This window comes from Scleropages formosus, chromosome 13, assembly GCF_900964775.1.
Source record: "Scleropages formosus chromosome 13, fSclFor1.1, whole genome shotgun sequence".
In the NCBI taxonomy this organism is placed as follows: domain Eukaryota; kingdom Metazoa; phylum Chordata; class Actinopteri; order Osteoglossiformes; family Osteoglossidae; genus Scleropages; species Scleropages formosus.
The window spans coordinates 22260120-22284376 of NC_041818.1; the positions used below are offsets into that span (position 1 = coordinate 22260120).

The 24257-nt window shown below is 50.2% G+C and overlaps 1 protein-coding gene across 6 annotated transcripts in view; it reads left to right on the forward strand.

Annotated features, from left to right (window-relative positions):
• The first annotated feature begins 314 nt into the window (after positions 1 to 314).
• The window catches only part of LOC108922960 (diacylglycerol kinase delta), a 38163-nt gene continuing 14220 nt past the window's right edge, over positions 315 to 24257 (forward strand). For 4 of the 6 annotated variants that reach the window (XM_029257387.1, XM_029257388.1, XM_029257384.1 and 1 more), the window contains exons 1-2: positions 315 to 549; positions 2849 to 3076. In XM_029257387.1, coding sequence (XP_029113220.1) covers positions 2888 to 3076 — 189 coding nt within the window. In that variant the 5' untranslated portion in view covers positions 315 to 549; positions 2849 to 2887. Of the gene's footprint in view, positions 550 to 1603; positions 1721 to 2848; positions 3077 to 20807; positions 20852 to 24257 lie in introns of those variants that run through there. The other 2 variants (XM_029257385.1, XM_029257389.1) reach the window with 2 other exon arrangements.

A 24257-nucleotide genomic window follows, 5' to 3' on the forward strand; every position in this document is an offset into this window, starting at 1 on the left:
AGACAAACATATTAAGTTTTGTGTTAATGTTTGTTACAATAGATAATCATTTGTTGCACATACAGATGAATATTCTAATCCTTTTAAATGTGGAAGTCAACAGTGTATGGAGTTGCTGTATATTTTCAATGTAGTTTATGAGGATGGATGGATGGATGGATGCTATGAGAATGCTATATAAGTAGCAAAAAGTGCCGTTTTTAGACACTTCTGCGCTGCAATGCCCAAAATAATCACTAGGCGGCGCTACGGCGCTGTATTCTATAGTCGACTGAAGAAGTGGTGGTGTTTTTGTCGCGATTGTATCACTCTGGACAGTGATATCAGCGGCGCTCCCGCTCCACCAGTGAATGCCAGGGGGGAGGTGCGACTGTCTTCTCTCGGTTCCACTTTCCGCTTTTCCCGACCGGCGGAGGTTCGCGCGGTGCGATCGGCGCGGCTCCGCCGTCTGCAAATGCCAAAGTCCACGAGCGCGGCGCGCCGCGTGCCGCATCGCCGGAGTCCCAGATCGACGGACACGAGCGGAGCTCGCGGGGATCCGCGTGCCAGGTGAGTGGCCGCAGTGCGTCCCTCGGTGGATGTGCCCGTGCATTCGTAGCAATGTGATTCCGAACGCGTCCCCGAGGAGGCCACGGTCAGTCACTCGGGTTATTATGTATTATTTTTATTATTAGTGTTTCCAATTCTGGGTGGCGGACTTAGAGACGGCGCGTGCTTGGCTGTGACTGAGTGTGAGCGGTGAGGACACACACGTCGAGTGTGTGTGTGACACTATGTGTCATTTAGGACCCTGAGCGCTGTCCGGTTCCGTTTTATTCTACGAACATGGGCATTATTATGTTGCAAACGAAAGGCAAGTGGAAGGTACCCACAAACACGGTCGGGAGCGCGTGGACCCGTGTGCGTTTTTTTAATATACAGCGTGTGTTTTGTTCGCCACTTTCACCGCATTTTGGATTGTGCCATACATACATGCACAGCCCGTACACCCCAGAGATGATGGGTTTTTACCTCGTGGGGTACACACACAGTACCCTTCTCCCGGCGGACGAAACAGCAATAAATCAACTAAGCGAGTCCGCGCGCGCGCGCAAGCCTTCTGCTATTTGAAAGAAAAGAGAACGACAAAGAAACCAAAGAAGGTGAATCGAACATACATAAACATATCTTATGATCTGTGTGATCAAAAGTGTAAACCCCTACCGGAACAACACACAACGTCGTGGCCAAGAAACTAAGTGTGTGTGTCCTCAACATGATGAATTGTTAATCTGAACTAAGCCATAATAATGAGGCAAAACGCTCAAGTGATGAGGAGAAGTAATTAACGTATTGATCGGTGTCTGGCGCTGTGTGTGAGGACACGCTGGGGTGGCCACCTGTCTGTCGCGGGAACGCGCACTCTACCTCCTCGTTCCCGCGCACAAAACACACTTGGCTGTGCGTACGGTGATGCCGCACTTCTCATCACGTACAGATGGCAAAGATGAGTCTCATAGTAACCTATCCTATCGTCCGACACACACACACACTCACACACAGAGACACACCCCCGCGCGCGCGCCACCCGCACTCTCACTGACATGCCCCCGCCCATCAGATCCGACGCTCTGCGTTAGTGTGCATGCGGAGCGCGACACGCGAGTGCGAGAAGCAGGGCAGCACCGGAGACGCTGGGGAGGTGGTGGTCAGCAGAGCGCGAGACGCGTCCCCTGTCCAGGTAAACGCCCCGTGTTACCGAGCATTTGCGGGATGTGCGGAAATAGGGCCGCGCGCCCGGAGAGGAGGAGGAGGAGGAGGACGGCGGACGGAGGAATTGATGACAGTGATCGTCACGCGGCCGTTCGGCGCTGCGGGACCGAGCTGCGGCTCGCGGCTGCCTGCTGCGGGGGCCTGGAACGGGACGGAAAACAGAAAAAAAATCACTAATAGTTAATTTTACGCGGCGAAGGGCACCAAAAAAAATATTTGAAAAAATTATCTTTATCCATGATGAATAAGCAGGGTGAGTTGATTCATTGCAGGAGGTCGGCCAGCCTCGGGACAACAGGTAGTCAAGAGAAATGTTTACAACAACAATAATAATAATAATAATAATAATAATAATAATAAACACAAAACGAACTAACCAGGGGGCAGAGCAACACGGACAGAAAGCAGTGACTGAGTGTGTGCACTGGTGACCACTTGTTTTTACCCTTATTTTGCATATTAGACTTAGAGTTTTGCCGCTGTGATTATGTTTAATAACTGTGACAGTGTATTTAATAACTGATCGCGTTAAATAGCTGGGATTGTGTTTAATAACAGTGATCATGAGGGATAATTGTGATCTTTCTTGTGCTCCAGAAAAGCTGGTCATGTTCGGTGTCTTTTTCGGTAACCATCAGTGTGTTTTGTGCTGTGTCCACCAATTTAAATGTGTTTTGCACTGTAAGGTGGTGTGCGAGTAAATGTGTGACAGACCGAAGTGGGGACTGTCCCCTTGTGGGCCCTGGAGGACACATGAGAGCTGCACCGGTCCACATTGGGTGTCACTTCTGTAATTGCTGCCTGATTTTCGTACACTGCCCTGTTTCAACATGCATTAGTAAGCAGGCTTTTGGTGGGATTTAGATGCCCTCCATCCCCCTTCCTGCCTGTGTTGCCACGACACATCCCTGCAGTCTGGGCATTAGACAGAGAGCCATCCCTCACGAGATCCATTCATTTCCTTAATGCCCCTGTGTCTGGATGAAGGGCAGAGGAGAGCTCCTGCTCCCCGACACTGTCACCTCATTACGCATCACTGTTTATGTGTGTAAAATCCACAAAACGTGTTAAAAATGTATGCGTCCTTTCTTCGTAGAGGTGAACTGTAGAAGACGTTGGCACCGTGCAACCAGCCATGGCGGCAAAGCAGAGCCCTAACATGCTGTGCGTCCAGGACCCCACGGAGATCCTGTCCCCCACTCATGCAGAGCGCCTGGCGCACGCCGAAGGCGGGGACGAGTCCTCCGACAGCGACGGGGAGCAGGAGGAGACCTCCCACAAGCTCATCCGCAAAGTGTCCACGTCGGGCCAGATCCGGGCCAAGGTGCGAGAAGGGTTCTCTTATTAAAAACAGGCATCCATGCCCCGTTACTCTGACTTGGGTTCCTGCTCTGTTACACTTTAATTTTGATGGGTTGGCATGAAACATAAAAGTGGCAGCATGGCAGTATGTGAGGCAGTGCTGATGCTCCACAGCTGCTGGGCTCAAATCTGACTCAGTTGGTGTGGAGTTGGGTTTCCTCCTGCAGCTTTGCTGTCTTCACAGTCCAAAGATGCATTTCAGGTGATTGGCGACTCTCAATACCCCCCTTAGTGTGTTTATATGTGTGTATGTCTCTGATTGACTGGTGTTCCATAAAGGGTGTACCCTGCCTATCCTAGCACCATATCCTTTTGGGATAGGCTCCAAAATACCACAACCCTGCATTGGACAAATTGTAACTGATAGTGGACAACATTAAACCATGAGGACCAGGGTCCCCTGCTCTCAGGTCAGTGTGTTTCATCCCTTTAGTGAAGGTTAAGTCCCGCAGGTGCTTGGTAATTGCACTAATTGATTCTCTTGAGGGTGGTGAGCTAATGATCTGCTCTGACTGTGCCAATTAAATTAAAACACAGCTCTTCTTTGCTTGGATTAGCTGATCATTATCGCGCCTCTTCATCACCATCCTGCTTGTGAAGTTTGCGTTTCCTTTTCCGTCAGACAGGAAAGCTGTGATAGCAGAGGGACTGTTTGGACTCATTAATGTTAATTATGAAGTGCAGGGCATGAAGAGGGTCATAAGGGGGGAGTTGCTGCAGTGCTGATGGTTGGTCATCACAAAATCAATAAATTCAGAAATGTCTGTGCCCATACAGCTTTGGGCTCTTTGCACCCTACTGAAATGTAAATGTGACTTTTTGTCATACGGGTCAGTTCCTTAATGGCTGTAGTGTTTGTGAGATTTGCTTTGTATGGGACGTATGCAGATACTTGTGAAACAAAACTGCAGCATTCAGTGGTAAATGGCAAGTATTTCATGTGTTCCCTTGTTGACAGCAAGTTCTTACTGCAAAGCTGTAGAGATTCTTTTTAAAAAAAAAAAAAAAATACTTCTATGAGAGCTGCTTCCATCTGTTGTAGCTCCTAGTTGCTGTTTTGCTTTATTGAGGAAGGTGGATGAGCGAGAAGGTGTAGTAGGCTGCTGTTTGGGCCCTATGCCTTTTCAGAAAGATCTGCACCAAAGCTGGACTGTTAAGTAGGTTGCTGATGTGATGCCTTGAAGGTATGGTAAAGATGACCCCCATTGACTTGGTGGGTGGTACTGGAATTGGCTTCAGACTGCCACTCTGAGCATACTTTTGACAAGGAAACAGGTGAGTCAAGTTGCCCAAGGGTGTAAAATCAGCGTGTCTGACTGCCACTTTACCCCCAAGCACGCTACTTAACCATAAATACTCTGTTGTATAAATGGTTACGGCTCTGACATGAAAGCCACATAATAAAAATGAAAGGGCCTGTTGCATCACGTGGGGCCTGAAAGCATCGCCACTCAGACGGCCTCTTGCAAAAAAGAACAAGAGTGAGACCGAAACCAAAAATACTTTGTGTGAAGTGAGGCTTTTATGGAAAACTCTGTAGAGCTTTTTATTTTTCCCAATCTTCAAAAAAAGAGCAGGTGCTTCACTCTGATGCATTCTAAACCCTGGCAGCCCTTTAACAGCTGGGAAACACCCCAGTTGAGTAATACTGAAGTAAAATGAAATTGATCCTTTCTCTAGCTACCTGGTGGTCCCACACACTAGGGCCTTAAAATCTAAAGCATGTTGGGGGTTTTTTTTTTTTTTTTTTTTTTTTCTTTTTTGGGCCCAGTCCATCCTCTCAGTCAAAGGTTTCAGACCCCATTCCCTCCTGCGGGCTTTGTATGTTAGCCCTACTTCTGTGTTGTTGCTATTCGTAAGTCACTTCTTTTAGGTAGGAATTGGAAAATGTGGACTAAGGAAGTGGTAGCATTAGTCAAGTGTATTTTGCCTTTATGTTTGCCCTCTATTGTGAGACTTTTTTTTTTTTTTTTTTTCCTCTGAACTGTATGTTCCTTTAAAAAAGGTCTCTATCGAATGAATAAATGTGGTTATAAAAGAGGCTGCTGGGCCTCAGTGTATGGGAGGTCCTGCGGTGTACACACACACACACAATGCCTTGACAGCTAACGTACATGGGGCACCAGCCGTCACGGTGCCATTCTCCGGTTTCTAACGTCTGAAACGAAAAATCATGAGTTGTTCTGTAGTAGAATGTCATGAAGCAGTAGTTTTTCTTTCTCACATCTGTAAAGCTGGGAAGGACTCAAATTCACTCATGGAGCTCAGTGACCTCAGAAGTGACCAGTCCAGCCCCTGTGGGGCCTTTGTTCCCCCTTTGTTTGCGTAAAACTCAATATCCACTGGTGTAGGTGCCAGACGCATGTGCTTTTGTAAGAGGAACCCTGGTGCATCGCATGACTCCTGGTGCAGTGGTGTGAGAAGGGAGTGTGAGGACCAGTGTGGCCCAAGAGGGGTGGGAACTGCTTCTTGTCCTTGGGAGGAGGCAGGTCACTACGGTTTAGCATGGGAAGCTCTGGGAAAACGATGCATTCATCTAACATAGAAGGTGCAACTCTGTGCAGCCAGCCTGCCTGACCAGAGACCACGACCGTGTCATCTTCTTGACAATCAGATTATGTTTACCTGTTCTCATCTGGCAGCGATTAACCTGGTTACTGATCGGGGGGATTTACATTGACTGGCCTGATTCCTTCACTGACGTGGACTTCATTCAGCCAGAGAAACATTGTTTTCACACACAGGAGTGCGGCGCATTATTAAAATGAAAATTGTTTGTTCCCCAATCAGTTGTGTTCCTGTGAGGCTAATAATCTGACAAAGAAATAAGCTTGAGATGAACAATCATAGATCCTTTTTTCACGTTCCCGTCCCCTGTAGTACGTGTGCCAGTAATTGGCAGTGTAATTATTAGGCCGGGCAATTTATTTTGCTCACTAAAGCAGATGAATCAGTTGCAGCAGTAGCTGATTATTTCCCATGGTGCTCCGTGATGCAGTAGGGGCTCTCTTGTCTTGTCTCAGACTTCTCCTTTTTGGTTGTTGTTCTGGGAAGCGGGCTATCATTATTCCTCCTTTGTCAAGCTGTGCCAACGCCCTCCAGAGAGGGACACAAGTGGAAATAAAAAGTACAGCAAAGACTAGATTCAGTTTGCACTTTTACTGATACACAAAGCAGAGCTTTCAGTCAGTGTAAGCGTTAGCGCTGTTAGCATTGTGAACTGCTAGCTAACTAGCTACTGGAACCGTTGGTGCAATGTCACCACTTCCTCGGTCAGTGTTACCGTGTATGTGTGTTAACGTGGCCTTTTTCAGCAAAGTTCCTGCATGCTTACGGCATATATTTGAATTGAGGAAAGACTTCCTGTGAAGTAAATTTGTCCTGTTGAGCCCTGTCAGGCCTGCGGTTGTTGGCCCACACCCGGCGCAACTCGAGGACATGGCAATGGCGCGTTTCTGAGCTCTGGCCTGTTTTATTTGTCTGGTCTTAGTGTTGAGGGCATTTGAGAAGTCTGTGGAGCTTCATTAGGAGAGGTGGGACCTAGAACCGTGGAAATCCACGAAGCAAAGATGGGGACGCTTTGCTGACCCTGTGTTTTGACATGTAGCGCTCAGGCTACGCTTAGTGTCACATTTGTGTGTGTGTGTGTGTGTGTGTGTGTGTGTGTGTGTGTGTGTGTGTGTGTGTGTGTGTGTGTGAGAGAGAGAGAATGGCGATAGAATGGAGTGTTCACACCCACGTGGAGCGGTTAGTTCATGACTCAGGGCATTTTTCAAACGCCAGAGGAGGAGAGATGCTCTCTGCTTTGTGCAGTACGACCATTCTGCCTTTGCTACAGCTGAATTATGGGAGATTTTCTTTCATCCCCCAGCTCCCAGGTACTGTTGCCCCCTGCTGCAATAGCCATGCATGTACTGTGCTGGGAATGCTGTACTGGGTCTCGACACCCCCAACGATGCTTGCCTATGCAACCAGGCTTTGCTCGTTTTCCCAGCAGAGCCGTGGCCCTGTGAGCGAAGCGCATCGTGGGACAGGCCATACAACGTAGCGTGCGCATACTGCGCTCACGGTTCAGCCACCCGTGTGATTCAGATGCTGATGGCAGCAGAGCTCTGCAGTGTTTTAGAAGGAAGTGTGTGGTCAGTAGACCGCTTTTTGTAACTCTGGCTCAGATAGGAGGACTAAACAAATTGACAGGCCGACACATTAAATGTGTGCATGCTTGTCACAGAAATATGGCTTTAATTCCACCCCATCCTTTTATAGCTCCATTCTTCATTCATCCAAGGAATGTCCTTCACAATCTATTACTTCCAGAACAATAGAATTGGTGGTGAAAATGTGACGGCCAGTAGGATGTACTGACAAAAGGGTTTTGGGTACTGAGCTCTGACGGGGGCGTCCACCAGGTGCCTAATTATATTTTGGTGCCACCCCCATCAGATGGTTTCATATTTGGGGGGAATTTGGTAAAGGGAGGTACAGTACCAGGGTAAACCATTAGTACATTTGGTCTAAACTGTCCCCCCCCCCCCCCCCCCACAGGGCATTTAGTTGGCAGGTCTAATGACGGAATGTGGTGCCATGTCTTCCCAACTTTTCTCTAGCAGTTCTTGGAGATATAGGACACTTGTGGGTTGTTCTTTCACTATTTCGTCCATGCTGTCCCTTTATAGGTGTGGTCCACATGTACTCAAAACTCTTGACTGATACTGTAGTTAAAGAAAACAATATAAGAAAGTGTCACAAGGACAGGTGGCAATCTGAGATGTCTTTAAGCTGACTGCAGGGGGCATAACTAGTGAGGTGTCCCATGGGGGCGGGGGAGTACAGAAGGGCAGGATGGAAGTGGTTACCATGCAGGACATCCTGGTTTTTCACCCACTTGCGGTACTGTGGCGGTGGAGGCTACCAAGGAGACCATGTGTTCATCCAACAGCTCTTCAATCTCATCTGCAGTGAATCTTCTGTTCCCCTGTGGTATCATGGGAGACCCCTGCCCCCCCCATCCATTTAACACACTTCACTTAGATGTGCTTTTATGAAAGGTAAATGTGTGAATCTTGACAGATGTGCCCAGTAAGTTGTTTTTTTTATGCAATATTTATTCAGCAGATGCTTTTCTTCAGTGACTTGCATGTTTTATGTATTGAAATATGATGCATTAAAGTACATGACAGGGTTTATAAACACACCAACAGGTACAGTCACACAACATCATCCACGCAGTGGGTCAGAGCAGGTCTGATTTACACCTCTGCGGGATTCGAAACTGAGCGGAAACACTGGTCTTACTGCCATGGTGCCTTTTGTGTGTGCGTTTCTATGTGCAAGCGTACACTGCATTTCTTTGCTCTGCTCTTTTCAAAGTGAAGAAAACAAAAACCGGAAGCAACCATATTTTGACATTTCCTTTTTTTTTTTTCTTTCTTCTATAGCACTAGTTTTTGGCCAAAAATAGCGAGCTGCTGCTTCAACAGTTTTCTTTAAAATCAGCTACACAGGAAGCCACAGAAAGCAGCCCTTGTCAATGAGAAGGGTTGCGTTCTAGAATCTTCTACATGATAGGGTGAGTTGAACCCAGGCTCTTGGGTCAGAAGGAGGGGGGTAACCCTAATCAGACATGGACAGTTCTCAGACTAATTGTCCGTGGATCGTATGCCATCTGTCTCCTGTGCCTGTTGAGTTCTGTTCACCAGTCAGTTCTGACTGAGATGCCCTTGGGCTCCTCGGAGTTGGCTCAGCCCCTTGGTAATCACGGGTTCAAAATGACAACCTGCACAGGCGGTCCCTATTCATCAATAAAACCTTAACCAGAAGTCAAACCTCTAGTCTTGTGTGCCATCAGGTGTCTGGTGCCCTGAGCCATAACAGTCATGTGGGTCATTCAGGGTAAGACTGCTGACTGGGGGAGGGGCAGACAGAGGGTGGCCACCTGCTAGTGAAGCAAACACTCTGTGCTGGGGCCATCGTGAGGCTCCAGGGTTTGGGGGGTTAATGGAAGGGTGGAGAGGGCAGGGTCAACCATGAACAGTTTGTGTCGCTCCTGCGTCCTGGTGGGGGTTCGAGTCCTGGAAGACCGTTTCTCAAGGGGCCCTGGGTTTGAGGCAGGCCACTCTAGCGCCCCAGGGAGAGGGGTGACTCAGCTGGCCGCCGTGTCTCAGCCGATGGCGTGTGGAGGATGTGGTTTAGAGCAGCGCTCTGTCTGAGAACAGCGGTTGCCCATTTATAGAGTCTGCTGTGTATTTTTGGCAGCAGCAGCCAGAGGTGCAGACTTTGCGAGGACTTAGCTGTTGAGCTGAGTAAACGCAGGAGACGAGTCCCGTCCATACCCCACCCCCCCCATCCAGACGGAGCGGGTCGAATGCACAGCCGGCTGTGTGTCCAGTATGGATTTTTATTGACAGGGCAGCGGTCCCCGGCGGGAGTGAGTGTCCTCGTTCTGTCCGGCGCAGTGCGGCACACTTGCACCATGACACTGCAGAGGGCGGGGCTTGTCTGGGGGAGGCAGGCGAGTGATGTGTGCCATGAGATTCACACACACCACGGAAACGTGGCCTCCTGGGTAGGGCTGCCAGATGCAGTGAGTGGATCCCCTCCTGGTCTCTAAAGTAGGAGACGCAGAACAGCCCCATACATGAAGGGCTGTCGGTGTGGTAAACGGGCCATACTGTGGTTCTCCTCCCCTGCCCCGCCCCACCCCACCCCACATGCAGATCTGTAGGTCCACATTGCTGGTTTCAATCAGCATTTTCCTGGAAACAATTGCAGCACCACATGAGATTGGATCTCATTCTGTACTTTGCAGTATATAGTACCGGTGTACATCTTATCATACATTAACTTATAATGTTAGACTCACTTATGCACTTAGGTGAGTTCAGCAATTTATGGTAAAAACTTTGCTCAAGGGTACAGTATGAGTAGGTGGGATTAGAACCTGTGACATCTGAATACAAAGGCAGCAGCTCAGCCCACTCTACCTTTTACCGCCCATTTACTTTTGTAGATTATTCTTTTATACATAGTAACATACAGTGAAGGACTACTTACACTGATTTACCATTTCATACACCTGGATAATCTTTACTGTCAATTCAGTGTAAGTACAGAGCGTTCTCAGTTTAGATGAGTTGCATTCTGGAAGCACAAAAATATTGTCTATGGGGTAACTGACACTATTCAAACAATATGAATAACATTCCCAACCCAACACTTGAACCTTTAGCTTCTGGTGGACAGCGGTGTAATTATGCAATTTGCATTATTTTTGACTTGTGCCACATAATTTAAACAGAAAACATACATGAGGGCATATGGCATCATTCTGAAATCACATAAAATCTGAACCTACTGGATCTCGATTGAGGGTTCGACAGCAGAAGGTGAGATTCAAACCTGGGTTTTTTGATTCAAGCGGCAGCTCTAACCACTACACCTCCTGCTGGGCTGGGAAGTGAGGGTCCACTTGTTGGAAACTTTTTCACAAGGTGTTCAGTTGACAGGTTTGATCAGGAAATGAGGCACCATGTCCTCCCAGCTCTTATTCAGTAGTTCCAAGAGCTGTAGGACACCTGTGGGTTGCTCTGCTTTCACTCTCCTGTCCAGTTCATCCCACAGAGGTGTTGTCCCAGATGGGCCCACTCTGACCACCAGCATTGTTCAAGGAATGATCCAGTCTAGTAGTGCTATATCTATAATGCAGGACAGCAGTAGGTTTGGCTCAGCTGAGAGGCGTTTCCATTGGCGTCTGGAGATAACGAGGATGACACGAGGCCAGCAGAAGCTTGCTTATGTAGAGTCAGCTGTCGGCCCGGGTCTTACTGATGGAGGCCCTTGGTGGATTAGAGAAGAGTGGCACTGTACGCAGGGAGCCAGCTGCAAAGAACTTTCCAGTCTTTTTGTTAATTCATCATTGCTCTGTTTTCTAGGAGTTGTAATAATACTTACTGGTGCACAGTTATATTGGAAAGTGGATGTCTTGGGTGGCACAGCAGGTAGCACTGGTGTCTCAGTTCCTTGGCAGCGGGTTCGGTCATGGGTTTGAGTCCAACTCAGTCTGTGTGGAGTTTGCACGTTCTCCCTGTGTTCATGTGGTTCCTCCAGGCGCTCTGGTTTCCTCTCACTGTCCAGAGATGTGTATTTTGGCTGGATTAATGAGACTGTGTGTGTGTGTGTGTGTGTGTGTGTGTGTGTGTGTGAGTGAGAGATGGACTAGCATCCACTCTCGGGTGTTCTCTGCTTCACGACCTGTGTTTCCAGGATAGATTGTACATTACCGTGACCCTGCTCTGAATGAGCAGTTATCAATAAAGGAGCTGATGTCTTACTGGATCGTTTCAAGTTTAGGAGTTGCTTTCGTAAGGGTGTCGGCGTATCCATCCCTGTGCTGTTGTTAGTCACGAGCACTCTCGTCACACACGGGTAGCCTGAGCAGTGGTGGGGCTCAGCAATGTAACTGTGGGAGGTGTAGTGTGATGGTGGGAGGGGATGCGGGGGTGTGCTGAAGTGTAGCCATGTGGCTGTCTCCGTGGAGACTGCAGCGAGTGTGTGAAGAGATAAGATTGTTCTGCTTTTGCTGTTTCGTGTAGGGTGGGTGAGGGTGTACACTTAATATGATCACTGGTGCAGAAGCTTGCTCATGGTGACCTTCCAAGTAGAAGAACCTGAGTTCGAATCCCTGGTCCTGCTGTTGAACCCTTGAGCAAGGCATTTACCCTGGATTACTTCAGTAAGAATTGAGTACATCGTGGTAAATAGATTTTTATACTAAGCTAACATTTTCTTTGGAGAAGTCACATAAGTGAATAAAATAAATTTTAATGAGATGAATGAATAAATAACAGTAGTGGTTTTATCTGGCTTCCTAGTGGAGCAGAATGGGTGTCAAGTGGATGGGATTTGAACCTGAAACCAGAGCAGCTACACTAATGCAGACTGTCTCATTGACATGGTATTGCTTATACCATTCAAGACCTTTAACTGTACAGTATGGTTAGAGGCTATACATTCCCAGCACTAGAACGATCTGTGTCTCGCACAGTTCAACAGTTTGTGGTTCTGAACAGTTTCTCCAAAAACGCAGAGAAAACGACTAAAGCCACACGAAGCAGTTACACCACCGATAGTCTCTAGGCTGCTGCCATCGCTTTAACACAACCCTCCGTGTCCATGGCAACCAAGAGTGGTCAGAAGGAAGTGCAGCTCGGCCCTGGCAACCAGCGGGGGTGGAGTCTAGAGTAAGGAATGGGGTTGGGGGGGCTGGGACCAGAACAAGTTAAGTCCCTAGTGCAATGTTTAGCCCCTCCCCCTTTGGGGTGCTAATAACTTTTTTCATTCCTTTTTATCCAAGTAGTCTGTCTTTTTTTGGAGGGCAGCATCAGCCCTTTTACTGTTGTTATTTATTGTAACTTTAGCTTATGTGCATAATCACAAGGTGACTTAGGTATTTGTACAAATGTGCCACAACTAGTAATTTTTACTGTATCAAGTCAGGGAAAGTATCTTGACTAGTGCTATTACTGTGGGAGCAGGGATACAAACTCAGGGATGCCTCTAACCACTGCGCCACCTACTGGTGCAGCTGGTAGCGTAGTGGTTAGAGCTGCTGCCTACTTACCTTAAATTGCTGCAGTAAAATTATCCAGCTGTATAAGTAGGTGGATAATTGTAAGGTGCTTTGGGAAAAAAAACTGTCAGCTAATTGGATAAGTGTAAATGTACTGCCCCTTCACTCGTGTTGGTTATAGTTGCAGTGTGGGTAGTTTTCGCCTGGTGGTATCAGCAGATCAGTTTCAGTGACGTCCACACCACTTGCATGACATCTGCTTCAGAGCTAAACATGTATTTTATCATGTTGGCTTCTACGTGTAGAAATGAGCAAACATCTTGCGTCTAAGGAAATCTTACGACGGCATTGAGCCCGTGTCTGACCAATCTGCTGATCTCACCGCTACTGTTCTCTAGGAGTCCAGCTGCTGCTACCACCTGTCCAAAGGCTTCTGGTGGCCCGTGACAAGTCTGATACCTGGACGGGGCAGGATCTCGATTCTCTTCACCCTGAGATACGTTTACGATGTTGACGTCGGTTTGACATCCCTGGTCCATCCTGGACCCCCCCTCTCTTCCGTCGCCTTTAGCTCACATTTGAATTGCAAAGTGACTCCAGGTTGCCGGTTATGCAAACTGATTGTACTTCAGGGTGGCATGGGGTGGGGGGTGTGGCTACGCTGTGATGACTTCAGATGTGCGGTTCCGGTGAGGTGGGAAAAGTGCTTGGCCGTGATACAGGCGCTAGTCATGGAGTGGGAGGGGGCGTGTTGAGCCTGGAGGGTCACAAATCTGGAGTCTGACTCCACAAAGACACCCAGGGGCTTTGAGCTCCTTCACTAGTGTGTGTGTGTGTGTGTGTGTGTGTGTGTGTGTGTGTGTGTGTGTGTGTCTAACATGTCAGCCCCACTCCATGGTCCACATGTAGCCACTGGGGGAGCGTGGGAGGAAAGAGAGCAGCTGCAAGTGTGAAGTGGGTGGGTGCAGAGGGCAGAGAGCAGAGCCAAGAGGAGGAGTGAGGAGGTGCACCCTTGGCTGTGGAGTGGGGTTCGAGTGCAGGGCGGAGGGGGATGGAGAGGACGAGGGCGTCTGTCACGCAGATGAGGGTCTCTCTCACGTCTCAACAGCCAAGCATCCCCTTAGCAACAACCGTGACACATTATGTCCTCTCGCTGAGCCTTGTGGGGTTTCTCTTTCTGACGTTGCTAGATGTGTTTAATCTTGTTCACAGGAATTAGTCAGAAAACACACTGTGGTGCCCATCAGTCGCTCCCTTCCTCCATCCATCGTCCATCTATTCCTTTGTCAACACGCCCTTCCGCAACGCAGGGTTGTGCTGGTCCAGAGTTTGTCCTGGATATATGAGACAAGTCGGTCATACAATTATATACACACACGGGGCATTTTAGTCACCATTCGACCTGAAACATGTCTTTGGACTGTGGGAGGAAACCAGAGCACCTGAAGGAAAGCCACACAAACATGGGGAGAACATGCAAACTTCACACAGACTAAACTGGATTTGAACCCAAACGCACTGAACATGCACTGTATCTCTCCTAAAGAGTGTGCCAGTGGCAGGGCTGTTCAGGCGCTTTAAAGACCACAGGAGTGGCGCGGCGCGGGTTCGGAAAGGGCACGGTCCCGAGTCGCACGGCTTCAAAGCGGCCGGGCAGAATCCCGGGGGCGTCACGGAGCCCCTCTGAGAAGGAGGCCTGAGACAGGAGCCAAGGCAGCGCTCGCTGACCCTATGTGGCACACCCTGGTGTCCAGACCCTCGCAGAGTGGACCTTCCCACTCTCGCTGACCAGTACAGTCCCTCCCCCGCACGCCCATTTGCTTGTTTGTGGAAAAGATTATAGCATCGTGGGTAGATTTGTACCGTAAAGTGCAGGATTAGGTTCGTGTACAAATCTGTCTCGAAATCTGTTTAGCTGCAAATCTGCCGATCTGGTTTGGCTTTCTGTCACGCAGCGTCTGCCGGCCGACCGTATCGGGCCGAGCGCTGGGCGGCCTTTCGACTGCACTTGTTCCGGAAGCTTCTTATTCAGCTAACGCTAGGCGGGCGGGGTCGTCCCGGCTGGCGGTTCGACTGACTCGCTGCATCATTAATCAACTGTGTCGCCTTTTCCTCTTTCTGCTTCTATTAATAAAGCGCTGAGCTATTTATGAAAGGATGTGGTTTATTTTGGCGTAAGAGCCGCCCCCGCGTTCTCTAAACCTGGCTGACTTGTGCAGATATGAAAATGTGTCGCTTTAGCGTAAGGTTTTTTTTTTTTTTTTGAGGTGGTGTACCAGTTGAACCGTAAGGGGGGGAGGTTACTGTGGTGGGGGGGGGGGGATGAAGAAAGTGCTGAGAGAACCCCTCTCAGCTGCTCTGCCTGGTTTAGCAGAGGGCCTCGAACCCAGTGCCAGCTGAGACTGCCACCAGCAGCCATCCTGCAGGTAGGAGCGTGTGTAAGTGTATGACCCGTGTGGAGGGTGTCATGCAGCTGGGGATTTTGATCATTGCTTTACAAGAGTGTGTGTGTGTGTGTGTGTGTGTGTGTGTGTGTGTGTGTGTGGCTGCACTTTGTAGAAAGTGTCAAAATGCCCCTCTAAATGTTTGTGTGTGTTTCTGACCTTCTCCTTTTTGTTTGTCCTCCAGTGGTCGACTATGGTGGTGGTGGTGGTGGGAGGGGATGCTCTTTGAGTTTGCCTGTTCCCATGGAAACTCCACATGCAACAGTCTTGTGATGGAGCTTCACTGCAGTCTTTGGCTTCCAGGTCTAGTGTTTAGCTGCGTGTGTGTGTGTGTGTGTGTGTGTGTGTGTGTGTGTGTGTGTGCGCGTGCGCGCGCACATGCGAGTGTGCACTTAACACAACCCACTTTGCTGAAGGCCGACCCCACACACCTCCCTGAAGGCCATCGCTACTCCCTCCGCTGAAGGCTGCTCATTGTCGGTGTGTGTTCCCAAGGTGGCCAGCACACGCTGGACTGTAGACGCTTTTGTCTTGTAGACAGACACGTCTCAATCCAGACCTTGCAGATCAAGGTCCGGTCTCATTATTGCCCTGGTGCCGATCCAGCAGCCCACTGAAGAAATCGCACCATTGGAATAAATATATTTGTGCGGGAATGGCTGTGTTTTGTTGAATGGAGAGGAATTTACTTTTGGCGGGGAGAATGCGCTCAGTTTGGTTAATTCCAAGGTGAGTTAGAACAAAATCCAGCATGTGCGGTGGACCTGGTTTTGGAAGTTCTGTCGAGCTTTTTAGATCCCGTGTGTGTGTGTGTGTGTGTGTGTGTGTGTGTGTGTGTGTGTGAGAGCCTTTGTGCTTGCTGAGACCAGAGTGACACTGAGCATCAAGGAAGAGATGGGGGAGGGGAAGAGGATTAGTTTATGGGGAGACAGATAAGCACTTCCACGAGTCAGTCGGTCTCCCAAGAAGAACCACCTGGTGCTAGTAGTGTCCTCTAGTGGCGCCACTGAGCTGTTGCCGCAAATGTCACTACCTGTTCGGTACTGAGGTTTCCACACTAAGCTGCTTACACTGATTTATCCATTCATACACCAGGGTATTTTTACTGAGTCAATTCAGCCTAAGTACCCCGATGAAGGGTAATATAGCGGGGGTGGGGATTCAAACCCAAGTTCTCTGTTTGCGTGGCGACAGCTGTGCTACCACTCTATCAAGCTGTTATCTGGGTACCGTGTGTGAGATGTTGTGTATGAACCCAGTGCTGACTTACAGATTTGATCAGACACAGTGGGAGTAATTGCTGAATGGCTTAGTTTGTGTCCCTTCTATCTGCCGCTCGTACAGGAGGTGCCAAGTCAGTCAAGGGACTAGATCAGCGGCCGGATAGTTGTAGGTTTGAGTCCCAGAGAAGCGCATTTGGTGAGGCACTAAATCAAGATCATTCGTTCATTCATTCATCTTCCTCCGCTATCCGGGGCCGGGTCGCGGGGGCAGCAGTCCAAGCAGAGTCTTCCAGACTTCCCTCTCCCCGCACACCTCCTCCAGTTCCTCTGGGGAAACCCCAAGGCGTTCCCAGGCCAGCCGGGAGACAGTCTCTCAAACGTGTCCTGGGTCTGCCCCGAGGCCTCCTCCCAGTGGGACAAGCCCGGAACACCTCCCCAGGGAGGCGTCCAGGAGGCATCCGGAACAGATGCCCGAGCCACCTCAACTGGCTCCTCTCGATGCGGAGGAGCAGCGGCTCTACTCCGAGCTCCTCCCGGGTGACTGAGCTCCTCACCCTATCCCTAAGGGTGCGCCCAGCCACTCTGCGGAGGAAACTCATTTCTGCCGCTTGTATCCACGATCTCATTCTTTCGGTCATGATCCAGAGTTCATAACCATAGGTGAGAGTAGGAACGTAGATCGACCGGTAAATTGAGAGCTTCGCCTTACGACTCAGCTCCCTCTTCACCACAACAGACCGGTACAATGACCGCATTACTGCGGACGCCGCACCGATCCGTCTGTCAACCTGCCGCTCCATTTTTCCCTCACTCGTGAACAAGACCCCGAGATACTTAAACTCCTCCACTTGAGGGAGCAACTCCCCCCTAACCCAGAGGGGGCAATCCACCTTTTTCCGACTGAGAACCATGGCCTCGGATTTGGAGGTGCTGATTCTCATCCCCGCCACTTTGCACTCGGCTGCAAACCTCCCCAGTGCACGCTGCAAGTCTTGACTTGATGAAGCCAACAGGACCACATCGTCCGCAAAAAGCAGAGACGAGATCTCGCGGCCACCAAAACAGACACCCTCCGTTCCCTGGCTGCGCCTAGAAATTCTGTCCATGAAGATAATGAACAGAATCGGTGACAAAGGGCAGCCCTGGCGGAGTCCAACATGCACCGGGAACAGGTCTGACTTACTGCCGCCAATGCGAACCAAGGTCATACAGGGAACGAACAGCCCATAATGCCGAGCCCCGAACCCCATAATCCCGAAGCACCTCCCACAAGATGCCACGAGGGACACGGTCGAATGCCTTCTCCAGGTCCACAAAACACATATGGACTGGTTGGGCAAACTCCCACGAACCCTCCAGCACCCTAGTGAGGGTATAGAGCTGGTCCAGTGTTCCACGGCCAGGGCGAAAACCACATTGCTCCTCCTGAATCCGAGGTTCGACTATCGGTCGGATTCTCCTTTCCAGTGCCCTGGCATAGACTTTCCCAGGGAGGCTAAGGAGTGTGATCCCCCTGTAGTTGGAACACAATCTCCGGTCCCCCTTCTTAAAAAAAGGACCACTACCCCGGTCTGCCAGTCCAGAGGCACCGTCCCTGAACTCCACGTAATGCTGCAGAGGCGTGTCAGCCAAGACAGCCCCACAACATCCAGAGACTTGAGAAACTCGGGGCGGATCTCATCCATCCCCGGAGCCTTGCCACCGAGGAGTTTTTTGACTACCTCAGCAACTTTAGCCAGGGTAATGGACAAGTCCTCCAAGTCCCCAGCTTCAGCTTCCTCTACGGAAGGCGTGTCGGAGGGATTGAGGAGATCCTCAAAGTACTCCTTCCACCGCCCAAGGACATCCTCAGCTGAGGTCAGCAGCACACCACTTCCACTGTAAACAGTGTTTGTGGAACACCGCTTCCCCCCTCTGAGTCGCCGGACAGTTTGCCAGAATCTTTTTGAGGCCGACCGAAAGTCTTCCTCCATGGCCTCACCGAACTCCTCCCAAGCCCAAGTTTTTGCCGCGGTGACTGCCAGAGCCGCGCTCCGTTTGGCCCGTCGGTACCCATCAGCTGCTTCAGGAGTCCCGTGAGCCAGCCAGGCCCGATAGAACGCCTTCTTCAGCTTGATGGCATCCCTTACCTCCGGTGTCCACCACCGTGTTCGGGGATTGCCGCCGCAACAGGCGCCGGAGACCTTATGCCCGCAGCTCCGAACCGCCACCCCGACAATGGATGCGTGGAACATAGTCCATTCAGACTCGATGTCCCCCACCTCCCTCGAGACCTGGTTGAAGCGCTGTCGGAGGTGGGAGTTGAAGACCTCTCTGACAGGGGCCTCCGCCAAACATTCCCAACAGACCCTCACTATGCGTTTGGGCCTGCCAGGTCTGTCCAGCTTTTTCCCCCGCCATCGAATCCAACTCACCACCAGGTGGTGATCAGTTGACAGCTCAGCCCCTCTCTTCACCCGAGTGTCCAAGACGTATGGCCGAAGGTCAGAAGAAACGACTACAAAGTCGATCATCGACCTCCAACCTAGGGTGTCCTGGTGCCAAGTGCACTGATGGACACCCTTATGCATGAACATGGTATTCGTTATGGATAAACCGCGACTAGCACAGAAATCCAATAACAACTCACCACTCGGGTTCAGATCAGGGAGACCGTTCCTCCCAATCACGCCCCTCCAGGTGTCACTGTCGCTGCCCACGTAGGCGTTAAAGTCCCCCAGTAGAACGACAGAGTCCCCAGTGGGAGTGCTTTCCAGCACGCCCTCCAGGGACTCCAAGAAGGCCGGGTACTCTACACTGCCGCTAGGCGCATAAGCACAAACGACAGCGAGAGACCGTTCCCTGACCCGAAGGCGCAGGGAGATGACCCTCTCATTCACTGGGGTAGACTCCAACACATGACGGCTAAACTGGGGGGCTATTAACAAGCCCACACCCGCCTGCCGCCTCTCACCCTGGGTAACACCAGAATAGTGGAGAGTCCACCCTTGATCGAGAAGAGTGGTTCCAGAACCCAAGCTGTGAGTGGAAGTGAGCCCGACTATATCTAGACGGTATCTCTCAACTTCCCGCACCAGCTCAGGCTCCTTCCCCGCCAGTGAGGTGACATTCCAAGTCCCAAAAACCAGAGTTGGCGCCCGAGGTTTGGGTCGGCCGGGCACTCGGCCCCGACCACCGCCCACATCACAATGCACCGGCCCCTTACGGTCTCTCCGGCAGGTGGTGAGCCCACCGAATAGCGGCTCCACGTCATGGCTTCGGGCTGAGCCCGGCCAGGCCCCGTAGGCATAGACCTGGCCACCAGGCCCTCGCATGCGAGCCCCCCCTCCCAGGCCTGGCTCCAGGGTGGGGCCCCGGTGACCCCATACCGGGCGGGGTAAACGAAAGCCTCGATTTTATTTTCTTTATAAGGGGTTTTTGAACCGCACTTTGTTTCGCCTGTCATCCAGGACCTGTTTGCCATGGGAGACCCTACCAGGGGCATATAGCCCCAGGCAACATAGCTCCTGGACTCATTCAGGCACTCAAACCCCTCCACCACGGTAAGGTGGCGGTTCACGGAGGGGTAAATCAAGATCAGTGACATTTAAATTATGAAATTACTAAAATGTCACTTCTTTTTTGCCTGAGCAGAGAGCAGTATGTAAAACTGGGTGGATTGTGACTCGCGATGCTCTCTGCGGTTCTTGCGTATGGTGCCCTTCCCTCAGCAGGCCAGCCGCTATCACCCCCCTACGCACTCAGGTGTCTTGCTCATCAGGAGCATCCTGACTGATCTGTTTTGTCATGAATGGCCTTCTGGGAAGACCCAAGTTTCACTTTCCAGTGTGGATGCCCTGCTTATGTCACTTATGGCAAAATCCGTATCGTGCAGTTGACCTTCGCACTGTTCTTTTGAGCTTTGGCGTAGCCAATAAAATACATTTGGGGTGGAGGGGGTTCGCGGTGGTCCTCGGCGCACACGCTCAGTCTTGCAGCGATCCATTTATGAATCGTGCACAGAAAGCGATAGCAGGAGCAGAAGACAGTCCTTGCTGGATGAGAAGTGTCACTTTTCGTTGGCTGTCGCCCCTCCTGTGGTGCATTGGTGCACCTGCGCCAGGTATCCGGTCTGACCGGCTCTATTTTTAACCGTAAACCTGCCCTTGCCACTCCTTTTCCAAACCTACCTGAGGAGGGATGACAGAGCAGGGATTGCACCAGGGGCTGCAAGGAAAGGTGTCATAGGGCTCGGGGGGGCGTGACCTTATTTGCATGCATCTCCATATTGGTCGGGTTGAAAGTTGTAGGGTGAGTGGGCGGGGCCAGGGAGGCAGGCCTTGAGAGAGTGTGAGGGCGCACTACATTTCAGATCTGCTACCTGTACTGCCATGCTGAGCTTCTGCCCATACAGCTTCTGCTGTCAGGAGCCTCTGCTGTCCGAGAGGGACCCCCCCGCGGAGACCCCCCCGACAAGGCGATCCCAGAGGGGCGTGGCTACCCAGCCCCAGGCAGAGAACCAGGTTCAGATGCTTGTCTTGCCCTCACGTCTTTCACATCTCACTTCCCCTCTTCCTCACCTCTCCTCTCCTCTCCTCTCCTCTCCTCTCCTCTCTTCTCTCTTGGTTGAAGACTTGACTTCGTCGTTTCTTGCGTTCCCCAGGAGGTCGTTGGTCGCAAACCCACTGCCCAGCTTTTAGTGCATTTGTGGCTTTGTGATTGGCTGCCTGGATGGAGCAGCGTGTGATGTACGACATGAGGTGTGTGTGTGTTTGACAGCTGTGTCATGGCTGTTGAGGTGTGTGTGTGTGTGTGTGTGTGTGTGTGTGTGTGAGAGAGACGTGTGGGGTCTCTCAACTTTCCTTCCAGTGATAATTGCAACTCAACAACCTGCTGGGTGATTGATTTATAAGCATCAGCCGTGCAAAAATCGTTGACTGACCTCATGTCAAGGGTTTCTTATCTGTCTGCTGGGGGGGAGGTCAGGTGGGATGGGGCAGCTTGCTGTTCACTTGAAGCTCTGCTCCCTCATCTTTATTGCTGTATCAATCACGCAGCAGGAGAGTGCCAGGAAGACATCTGACACATAGAGGAAGTTGTCATGGAAACTCTCCCCAATAATCAATGCATACGTTTACATTTTTTTCGTTTGGCAGATACTTTTCACCAAAGCGACTCGGAGTAAACTAAAGTGCATTTCACCACAGACAGAGCGCTTTAGATATAAATGTGAGATTGTCAAAGCACAGTTTGATACCATCGTTTTTGCCGGTCCACTTTAACCATGTAACCGCCTGTAGATTTGAGTCAGAGTAGAGGTGATTGCAATACATGGTGAGATGATAACTTATGGAGTAGGTAGGAGGTCAGGTGAGATGGGTTTTGAGACATGAATATTGAATGGGATTCAGCAGTTCTGAGGGACAGAGGGAGCTCATTCCATGACCATAGAGCCCAAACTGAGAGCCTACACACTTGATTTTGGACCTCTCGTGTGTGGCACCACCAAGCGGATTGAGGAGGAGGAGGGGTGTAGGGGTTGCTGGGATGTACGGAGCGATCGGACCCTGTAGGTATACTGTCTCTTCAGGTCTCGTTGTGTCGTGCACCAGCGAGCACTATGTCTTCAGAGATCAGAGGAGGAAGCCACGTAAGGAGGCGGGTTGCAGAAAATGGAACAGATCCACTATAAACCTCTGGACAGGAGGGAAGTTCTTTGTATCTCGGTTACTTAGTTACCTGGTGTTAGACTTTGTAATTAAACCATTTACAGTGGACGTGCTTCAACCTGCCCAACCATAAAGGCTCTTGATTGCCACACACTCCTTTGGTTTAAAATTGCTTCCTGGTTTACCGTGTTTTGCCCCCCCATAAGGGCAGGCTCCGGGTGACTGTGGCTGGGCCTGGCAGGGCTGGATGCGCTGTCATTGTCTGTCAGTAGGTAAAAGCAGTAGCGTGTGTGAGAATTGATGAAGCTAAGAAATGCCATGGAGGCAGCAGCTGGCATACTGGTTAACTTCAAGAACCTGGTTTCAAATCCTGCTCCCACAGTAGTAGCCGTGATCAGACCACTTGTTCTGAATTGATACAGTATATTATAAACCAAATTGTAATTACATTTACATTAATTCATTTAGTTGATGCTTTTTTTTTTTCTCTCTCCAAAGCAACTTAGTGTTAAGCTACTTACAATTATTTGCCCATTTATACAGCTGGGTAATTTTACTGGAGCAGTTGCAGGGGCAGTACCTTGCATAAGGGTACTACAGGCGGAGGTTGGGATTGAGCTTTTACATTTAATATATCAGACACTTCTGTCCAGAGTGACTTCCAGTAAACTCTATGTAGTATTATCAGCCCACACACCTTATTCACCGTGGTGACTTACACTGCTAGATACGCTACTTGCAACGGGTCACTCATCCATACATCTATGGGGGAACCTGAACAGCATGTCTTTGGACTGTGGGCGGAAACCAGAGCCCCTGCAGGAAGCCCACACAAAGATAGAACGTGCGGACTGCACGGGGATCGAACCCACGTGCAGTGTGCTACTGGGCCGAACCTGCAACCTTTGGGTCCAAAGGCAACAGCTCTAAGCTGCCCCCCCTCCCCCCCTCGGTGTAATTATACACTTTGAAAAATGACCCAGGTGTGTAAATGAGTAAAGCAGGGTAAGCAGGTTTATATACACACCTAGTGTTGTAAATGACTTTGGAGAAAAGGATCATCTACTTGAGTAATGACACTTTTGTACTGAATGGCGACTTAGCAGAGGGCTCAGGTGGGGTTTGTTCTACTTTACCACTTCACCGTTTAATTAAAGTGTGAAACCCTCTCGCTTCTTTGAGCAGTGCATGTTAATGAGCCGTTAATTTAAAGATAAATTGAACACCCGTGAATCCCTTGACTGGGGGGGCAGGGCTGTAGCTGCAGGGGACCATTATCAGAGGGACTGTGAATACCCTAGAGGACAAACCCCATCTAGGCCGTCTGCACCGGAGCTCTGACCACATGCTGAGCACCTGTGGACCGTGCACGCAGTCTCCCCCCCTGCAGTGACTGCACCACACCTGTACCTGCTTTCCCAGCCGTTGGTGGGTAGAAAGGATTGTTTTTCCATTTCTTAGTCCAACTGAATGAATGACAAATAGAAGTAGCAGGGCTGCTGAGATGATCCTTTTCTCCATGGCATCTTTTCTTTTAATCCACCTTCCAACAATCTGTCCATTTATACAGCTGAGTAATTTTTACTGTGTCAGTTCAGGGTAAGTACCTTGATGAAGGACACTGATCCAGTCGTTGGAGGTGACCCAGCAGTGAGGTAATTACGCCAAATGGTGTTAATGAATATTCTAAGCTCTGAAAATGGCTGTAAGCCTTATAAAACACTTTCTCTCAAACCCACACACACACACGGAGAGCCAGGACACACCCTCTTGGGCTAGTCATTCAGGCTTTTTGAGGAGGAAGTGCGACTTTTTCCCGTCTCTGATGTCGCCTGCACTCGCCAGCTGACGTGGCAGCGCGAGGGGTGGAAGTCCCGACCCCCGTTCCCCCTCCAGGCTCTGTCCGCCCACGTGTGGGGTCGCGACCCACGCGGGCCGTCATCCCGGAGTCGTGCCGCTCGCCGGCGAATGCGGCGTCTTGCGGTTGACACCCTTTAAACTGTCATTCGTGCCACGTCATTCATTGAGGTATGATGTGAGAGAGAGGTGCTGCGAGAAGACCTTCCCAGAAGCGTGTGGGGTTGCGTTTCTCACGTGGTGTGCAGGGGCTGGACAAGGCTGGTCTGACAGCGTAGTGCTGCTGTTGGGTGCTTCATGTTTGAACGTTTCTTCTCAGTTGTTGTGGGGTGTGTTTTAGGTAGAGTATTTCAGCACTGTCAATCACCGCAGTAATAGTAGTAATAAATTTCACTTGCACTTT